Raw genomic sequence first — 9,018 nt, 5'->3', positions numbered from 1 at the left:
TTGTGACAGGCTGAATATTATTTTCTTTGGACAAAAATACAAACTGCTGTGATTGGACAGGAAGGGAAGTTCAGAGTGAATGAGGATAAAGGCTAGATGCATGTTCTTCCCTTCCTTCTTAAGAACAGAAGGGCCTTGCAGAACAAAAGAGCTTTACCAAATATTTGACCTGGAATTATACAGATCTCTTCTGTTACAAAGATTAAAATTGTAATCTGGGAAGGAAAGAAAAGACCAACCCTTCCCACTCTCTCACACACCATAAAAAAAGCTTTATTAGGCAAGGAAGCAGTCTGAATCGCAGTGTACAAAAGAAAAATATATATGCAAATTTCAATATTGTGTTGAATAAAGTATGAATTATTTTTATAGGAAATAGAGAAAGAGCAAAAGCAGACTGTATGGTAGCCTTCTTTTCTAGAAGAAGCTGAAAATATATACAGCATGGTAACTAAACACCAATTAAGCCATTTTAATTGTCAGTGTTATATAAATGAGATATACTGGGATAGAAATACATTCAAAAATCAAGGGCCTTTAATGAGTGAGTTATAAGAAACTGAAATGACATTCATGACTACACACATTCCATATAAGCAAAAGTCTATCCACATATATTTATATCTACATGAATAAAAAACTAAGTTTAGTACTTGTGAAATGTATCCAATTGCTAGCACTGAACTGACGCCATTCCATTCATCCACGTAACAGACATAGTATTACCAGTAGTCGAGTAAGCGTCCCACTCTGTACTGACAAAGTGGCTCCACTCAGGTATCTAAAAACTATTCCTGAGTGTAACAGGGCATTTCAAACTTCAAGTATAGTCAATCCATGTCCAGAGACTGCCAAAAAGAGTGTCAATTCCAATTGTGGTTTCTGTAATATGAACATGTGTCTACTACATGCTGAACTGAGACCATCCTGTTATTTTACTGTCAAACCACCAGCCAGCAACCTCCTGTTACTGACTGAGTCATCCAATCCTCTCAAAAATAACTAGTAAATCCTGTGAACTGACTCTTCAAACTTACATTTCATTTGTGATTTTTCAATGGCCAGAATGTGTAAAGGAGATTAAAATAATACAAGCAACTAAATCAAGAAATTACTTAAAATAGTGTAGTAAGAAGACATTTAGTTGCTGTCTGTTATATTTTAAGGTTACATGATTAATTTCTGAAAAATGCTAAAAAGATGACATTTAAGGACCTGAAGACATTGCCCAGTCATGTATCATTGACTCTCCTCAAAGACCTACATGACTAACAGCCAGACAGTTTCACGAGTATCTAGATTGCAACATCATAAAGAATAAGATGTAAAGTAAAAGTATAGTTATACCTTCATGATCAAGAAAGTAAAACAAAATGCTGGTTTTGTAACAGTGCAACAACTGCAGCTTACTTTGCGTGCAGCACACGATTTGCTACATTTAGTGGCACTTATGTATTATGCAGTAAATATTGAAAATAAGACTGAATTTTTGGATCTCCATCAGCATAATCACATTATTACTACAAGAGTTGCTAAGCTACAGCATTCTGAATACCACCAATTCATTTTTAGTACTTAGATCGCTAGTTTTAATACATTTCAACACCCTGCCTTCTGTCCTGCTAATGGTGTAATTATTGGAGCAAAGCATTTCATGAATTCTGCTTCTGCACTTGGACCAGGTCTCAGTCTGACCAATCATTTTCATCAAATTCTGAATCATCATCAGAATCGCTGTACTCCACAGCAATGCGCCTTGAAAGAATAGTTGCCACATCATTTCCAACAGGTTCTCGCTTTGCTTCTTGTTCACGTTGCTCTTGTACCTTTTTCAGCTGAATTCCTATAGACAGGTAGACAAGTCTATTCACAAACAGTTCTTTGCACCTAAAATATAATTTACGGTTGTTGCTGCATTTTATACTTTAACTAAAGTTGAGAGGCATTTCCAACAGGTGAAGGAAAAAAGACAGATTGGAAGTCATGAAAACTTTCTTGATCAAGAAAGACAGACAGACACACAAAGTGGACTGACATCAGTCTTTCCAAGAGCACGTGCCCGTAACTTTCTCAAAATAGCCTGCTATGGTTTAAATTAAAGTTCTAAATGACTATAGGACACTTTCAGTAGGAGTGATGTCAAAATTCTGTCTGGAAGCATTTTAAAGGGTTATGCTTTTTAAAGCAAGCATAACTGAATGAAGGCTGCAGCACCTGATTACAAAATATTTTCAACTGTTAAAAAAAGCCAAATCAAATGCACTGGAGTCAATGTTTGGATTTCACAGCTGTTGCAAGGAACCCCATGGAACCTGCACACTTTTTAAAAGGATACTTCATATACTGAAGATGAGTAAAAGTTTTCATTTGACTTCATTCAAACAAGCAGCTGAATTCATCTTAAATCAGTTGTAAGCCTTGGAACGTATGACTTGGTGTACAGACCCCACCCCAAGCGTTGCAAGGAGGTTAACACCCTGAGGGCTTGTTTTCACTAGCAGGGTAAGTCGACCTAAGTTACGCTACTCCAGCTACATGAATAACATAGCTGGAGTCCACAGAGCTTAGGTCTTCACTGCACTGAGTTGACAGGAGATGCTCTCTGGTTGACTTCCTTTACTCTTCTCGGAGAGCTGGAGTACTGGGGTCAACCGGAGAGCGCTCTGCCATCGATTTAACGGGTCTTCACTAGACCCGCTAAATCGATCCCTGCTGAATCAATTGCAGTGGCATCGATCTCCCCGTAGTGGAGACCAGCCCTCTGTCAAGGCATACCAAAAACACATGTCCGAAGAGCAGGGACTGTCAAGATACCTAGGCTGGGCCAGTTGTAGTGAAGTATTTCTCTCAGCAAATTATGAAGATGAAATTGTGGCTTGTGGTTAACAGCAGCCATGAACACAAATCATAGGAGACACTGTAGTCTCACTGTGTAAAAGGAATAGCTCTTAAACTCTATGTTCACTTACCCATTCGAATAGCAGCAAGAAGATCACTTCGAGCATCACTGATCGGCGGCTGTGTGGATTCATGTCGTTTTGCCTCAGGAACTGTAAAAGCATGCATCGGGGAGGACGTGAGAGATGAACCTACAGCAGGAGGACCTGGTGGGGGAGGAGGTGGGCCAGGGGGAGGGGAAGCTGTAACAACAAGCCCAGAAGAAGGAGGAGGAGAAGGAGCAGCAGCAGCAGCATAGATAGATCCAGTTACTAGTCCAGAATGGGAAGGTGGCACAGGAAGTTGAAGAGGACTAACAAAAGCAGTTTGTGCTGAAGGAATCATAGGGGGAAGAGGAGTGGGGGGAGGTCCAGTAGGATTATAATAATCCACCAACTGAGTTGGGAGCATCCTACATAAAAAAAGAACAAAAATAACTTTAAAGAACTGAAATATTTGTCAGTAAGAAGAGTGCTTTTCTGAAATGACTGAAATATTTAAACACTTAGCACTTACACAGTGGTCACCCTTTAAAATGTGCTCATTTTGCCTCAGGTACCATTAACTCACTCTTTGCAGCTTTCCCCAGCCAATTCCTTAGATTTTCATATAGGAATATTGCAAATACTGAGGGGTAGTGTTATATTGTTATCCAAGGCAGTTAAAATTTTTAAGGGCAAGCAGTATATAGGGCTTTTCATATTCAAAGTGCTTTTACAAACACTGTCTGAATCCTCAATACGTCTGTGAGATAGACAGATAGATGTATTTGTTTCTAAAGAATCATTTTAACCTCTCACATATGTAATGTGGGAAATTTCAATATATGCATCTACTTCTATTGTTTTCTTGCAGTTTTCAATATTTTTTGGCGCACTACCCTGCGGCTATTGTTCCTCGTGTACAAGAAAATCTTGCCACTATCCCTTTGTTCGGCAATGCATTGAAAGCATTTCACATTTTACAGACATATCAATTGTCATGTTACACCCCATATTCTTTATGGAAATATGCTTATGATATGGATATGGCATAACAAATATATTTTATGCAAGATGGGTCTTGTATGGTATCTTCAGAAAGGTTATAATTTACTGAATGTGAGTATCCAATTTGTATGCATGTATCATTTCTGTATCTGAAGTTAGGAATATTGACTATGTAACAATTACAACTGTGTGTATTTGGAAGACACCCACCAGACAACAGGCCATCAGGCTTGATGGGCCATTAGGAAGAAACAATAAGACTGTGAAGATACTAATCTTTCTCCTTCCTGAGAGGCATCCTGGGACATAGCTGTGACACTACTAGGTCAGGTGGTCCTGTCACCTGGTACTAAACACCATCTTGGACTTCTAGTAATTTTCCACTAAAAGGAGGGGGAGGTCAAGACTGGGAAACAAAAGATTCCCACCTTATGTAAATCTTATTTAAGGCTGGGGATTAAGACAAACAGGACTCTTCTCCATTGCCTTCCTCCCCAAGAAGGAAGACTGCTGAAAGTACCTGAAGAGACAAAGGAACTGAGTGGTGGGAAAGGCAAGGGCTGAGTCCAGACTAAGACAGGAGTCTAGTCTGTAAAGAGAAATAACTGGAATTCTAAGCTACAGAAACTCTGCAACTTGCCTAAAACAACATTTAGGGTGAGAAATTATTTCTTGAAGCCAGTCTCTAAGATTTTAAACTTAGTATATGTGTTTTGTTTTATTTGCTTGGTAATCTGCTTTGTTCTGTTGGCTATCTCTTATAATCACTTAAAATCTGCCTTTTATAGTTAATAAACTTGTTTTTGTTTATTATTAAACCTAGTTTGTGCAATTTATAACTGTGGGGGGGCAAGAAGTTGTGCATATCTTCCTTCACATTGAGGGAGGGGGCGAATTTATGAGTTTACGTTGTATAGATTTCTCTACACAAGACAATATTATTTTGGCTTTTATTATTATTACTTTCCAGAGGGGAGCTGAACTTGAGTGCTGGGCAATTTCCTAGCTGAGTCTTCTCATAGAGAGCTGTTTGCAGACTGTGTGATTCTACAGCCGGTGCATCCCTTCCTGTGTGTGTGCTGCCAGAGGCCGGAGAGCCTAATTCAGCATAACAGGGAGAGGGAGCCCAGGCTAGTGGAGCAGGCAGGCTCAGTGAAATTCCAGTATGTCAGGTGGCATCCCAGAAGAGGAGTCCAACCCGTCACATCAATGTTATTAAATACATTGTTCTGTATTTCAGTTTTTGACATTTCCCCACCTCCATTTAGTTCACACTGTTAAATATACTTTGCAAATTAGCAAATTTCCTACCTACCTAACTGAAGTGTTAACAGGATTAGTTAAGTTTGTACAGAGTTCTGAACATGTAAAACAAGTCCTAAGTATTGTATTATGATGATGAAAAATCCACATCCTATTGGTCATTCCAAGAGCCCACACCAGTAAATCAGAAGTTTTACCCATAGTCTGCTGGTACCAAAGGTACAGAGCTGTGTGGGCCATCTGAGGCCTGGGGTGGAGGTGGAGGTGGTTGTTGAGGTCTGTTTAAGGTAGCATGCCGCACTGTGGTAGCAGATGGTCTATATTCATGTTCAAGTCCCTGGTTTACACCCATATACTGTGGTCCATCTCCTGTTCCATATGAAGACATTACTGGCTGCTGGTGGAGGGAATGATTCGGAGTAGCAGGATAAGAATAATCGGTAACATCGGATGCATGGGACCTAAAATTAAAGTAAATGGGATAGGGTGGAACAGAACACATGAGTGCAGCAGAACACTGTCTCCACTGCTAAGCAGTAAGGCTAATGACTGCCTTGGGAATGACTTGTGATGGGTTTCCCTATTTTCATTATCAAGCATTTGTCAGACCATGGAAACTACAACAGCAGCAATATAATTATTAAGGCAACAGCCAGCCCCTGTTCAGATTCATGTGACTTCAAAATGAATTAATCTGACAAACTAGAGTACACAGAGACTAAATCTTAATCTGCAGGGCTTGCATCTTTTCAATATTTTGGCATATTAACTCTGTGACAGAATACTGTAGAATAAATAAAATTAAATTAAAAAAGCAAAACCAATAACAGCTTTTTTTTCAGTCCTCTCCTAGTTGCAAGGAAACACTGATTTTTTTTTTTGACAACACACAATTAATAACTGTGGGCAACCAGCTAAGTATTAACAATGAAAGCAGAAAGAGAAAGCAAGAATGGAAGCAGTCAGTTATACAGAAAAACATATTTTACCAAAGCAGAGAGAACTAATTTCAAAAGTTTAATCTTTAAAGGCTTGCTTGCTTTCTTTGCATAAGTAGTTTGGTTGGAAAGGCTGAGAGATATTGAAAAACGCAAATATTATTAGTTGAGCAGAGAGTTCATAAAGATGCAAAGTCTATGATGCTTTGTCAAATAAGCCCAAGAGAGGGAGCAAAAGGATCTCTTCATCCCATAACTGCACAGAGCTGTACTGCATTAGTAACAGTCGTGCGGCCTGTCACTTGGTTAAAACAGATAGTCAGTAAAATGATGCACGTCATCTCTAAGACTGGAAACAAGGCAAGCAACAAAAAGCCAGGGGTTTGAGTAAAACAAAATGACACACCCTTTGGGCATTTTGTCCTTTTTCATACTTCCTGCCTGCTCCAGTTTCTTTGCGTCACTCATGAACTCAATGCCCATTTTCCTTCTTTCCCACTCTTCTTTTCTTGTTCTTACTTTTCTCACATTTATTTGCTGGTTTCTATTTGGATTCAGCTTGTGTCTCTCTCTCTGAAGCACAACAGGTGTAACATAAATGCATTGTAATAAGTAGACACAGTCTGGAAACTTGGATTTCAAACGTTATGGATTTGACTGGGACAGCATAAAAACAAAGGCTTTTAAATCACCTAAGCTCTGTATTAAAATATAACAAGATACTATGAATACAACCACATCTTTGTATGAGTTAGTTTATATATAGGCACTCTATTTATAGGCATTTCTATTTGCACTCATCAGCATAAGACAACTTTTGTGAGAACTGGACTCTCTTCTACATTTACTTTTATTGCTTCATTCCCACAACGTTCGCAAGGTAGATCAAGGATAAAAGGGTGCATTATACAAATTACTAAATCTCTTCCTCACCCTACCACAGTCCCAAAACTAACCCACAGTTGAAGTGGAGATTTCTGCAATGCAGCATTGTTGAAGCCATGTTCAGTTCCAGGATATCAGAGACAAGGTGGGTGAGATAATATCTTTTATTGGATCAATTTCTGTTGGTGAGAGAGACAAGCTTTCAAGCTACACAGAGCTCTTCTTCAGGTCTGGGGAAGGTACTAAGAGTGTCACAGCTAAATATAAGATCAAACAGATAGAATGTGCGCTAACTACTTATGCTAAACTAACTTGTATTTACCTGTGACACACTTGGTACCCTTCCCAGGCCTGAAGAAGAACTCTGTGTAGCTTGAAAGCTTGTCTCTCTCACCAACAGAAGTTGGTCCAATAAAAGATATTACGTCACCCACCTTGTCTCTCTAGACTACGCAATAGAGGTAGGTATTTCATTCATGCAAAATTCATAATTCACATTGCTATAAGCATTTCAAAACCTGTAATAAGAAAGGGATAGTACAATGTCATAACCAACTTGATACCACAAATAATCCTCCTTCCTCCACCCACACCAAAATACCCCAGATCCTAGTGGAGGGTCTTTACAGTTCCTCCTTGGGGAAAGCTACATATTGCAACTATTTCCCAGAGCTTGCTTTCTTCACATTATAAAAATCTGAACACAAAGCGTGATGAACACATGTTTTGACATAACAGGGAAATAAAGGGAAAAAAAGGTAAATTAAATGTGACTCTTTAATATCAAGGTCCCTGGAAGCCACGTGATAGGTGTGTTGAAGGGAAAAAAAACAGAGATGCAATAAATCTACATCTTGCAGTTCAGTAATGGGCACTGATATCATCCCATCAGTTCAATCAGGCCTGGATTAACCAAAGTGCCCTTGGTAAACTTGCACAGGTCCCCATCTCAGGCCCCCCTCCTCCCTCCACAAACACTATGGGGTGTGAAAAGCTACCTACACACTCACAAAAACACCAGTGCTGGGAAGAAGGTGGGGTGGGGTGAGGGCCCTGTCTGCATGCTGTGGCAAGAGCCAACGGGCCAAAGCTGGGAGGAAGATCAGCCCCATGGCACAGGAGCTGCAGCAGGGTGAATGCAGGACAAGCTCACTCTAGAATACCCTCCCCTGTCCCGGGGCCTCCCACCCAGGAAGGTGGGAGCCCCTCCATTGCCATAGTGCACAAGGCACCAAAATTCTTTTATCTGGCACTAAATTCAAGCAAGATTCAGATCAACATTTTGAAAATACTAACTTAAAAGAACTTTGCATAAAAAGAAAAATTAGAGTGATTAGCAGGACATATTTTTGGCAGTAGAAATTATGGTAAACTAAAATAAACTGGTAAAAAAAATAGACAAGGGAAAAAGTCTGAACACAAACTCTTGAAACTTAACATTGATGGAAAGAGAAGAAACAAAATAAAACTCTGGCTGGTTTCCAAAGAGTCGTCATCTGGCAGAAGACTACAGCACACAAAAAAATTCAACGTTGAAGAAACAAAGTTCTGAGCAGATTCCCCTTCATTAATCACAACTATCCAGTGAACTGAAAACATCAATCCCACTCCTGCTCAGTGGCTGTTGCCCAATGGTCACAGCAAGTAAACAACCTAAACACTTACTGGAATTGTGAAATAGTTTGGCTTTCCACTAGATTCCAATTATTTCCTATGTTTCTTCTGCCTATCAATTAAATACGACACATAGAACATACGTTTAGGGAAAAATTCTCTACCTAGACCCACTTGATGAACAGCCTCAGATGTCTGGCTCTCCCTTTGCATACAGATCTCCTACTGAGCTCAAAGGGAGTTTCATACACATGGTGGGAGCAGAATACTGAAGATGAGCTCTGTTGCGTGCACCTGAGAGAAGATTTTTGTTCAAAGTGACTTGTTTTAAGCCATAACGATGCAGCTGGTTTTGTAGCTTGCTTTTGTAAAAAAGCAGAATGACAATAAAG

The 9,018-nt window shown here is 39.5% G+C and overlaps 1 protein-coding gene across 4 annotated transcripts in view; it reads right to left on the bottom strand.

Moving 5' to 3' along the window:
* Positions 1-1,515: 1,515 nt before the first annotated feature.
* LOC113406844 (wiskott-Aldrich syndrome protein family member 3-like) overlaps positions 1,516-9,018 on the bottom strand; it is a 163,099-nt gene continuing 155,596 nt past the window's right edge. For 2 of the 4 annotated variants that reach the window (XM_026653633.1, XM_029911988.1), the window contains exons 6-9: positions 6,534-6,700; positions 5,387-5,650; positions 2,970-3,349; positions 1,516-1,843 (exon numbers count right to left, since the gene is read on the bottom strand). In XM_026653633.1, the coding sequence (XP_026509418.1) occupies positions 1,686-1,843; positions 2,970-3,349; positions 5,387-5,650; positions 6,534-6,700 (969 nt within the window). In that variant the 3' untranslated portion in view covers positions 1,516-1,685. The remainder of the gene's footprint in view (positions 1,844-2,969; positions 3,350-5,386; positions 5,651-6,533; positions 6,701-9,018) is intronic. The other 2 variants (XM_029911990.1, XM_029911989.1) reach the window with 2 other exon arrangements.

This window comes from Terrapene carolina, unplaced genomic scaffold, assembly GCF_002925995.2.
Source record: "Terrapene carolina triunguis isolate 2854851 unplaced genomic scaffold, T_m_triunguis-2.0 Scaffold141, whole genome shotgun sequence".
Lineage (NCBI taxonomy): Eukaryota > Metazoa > Chordata > Testudines > Emydidae > Terrapene > Terrapene triunguis.
The sequence above is the reverse complement of the archived record's forward strand: the minus strand, read 5'-3'. Positions and strand labels throughout refer to the sequence as shown.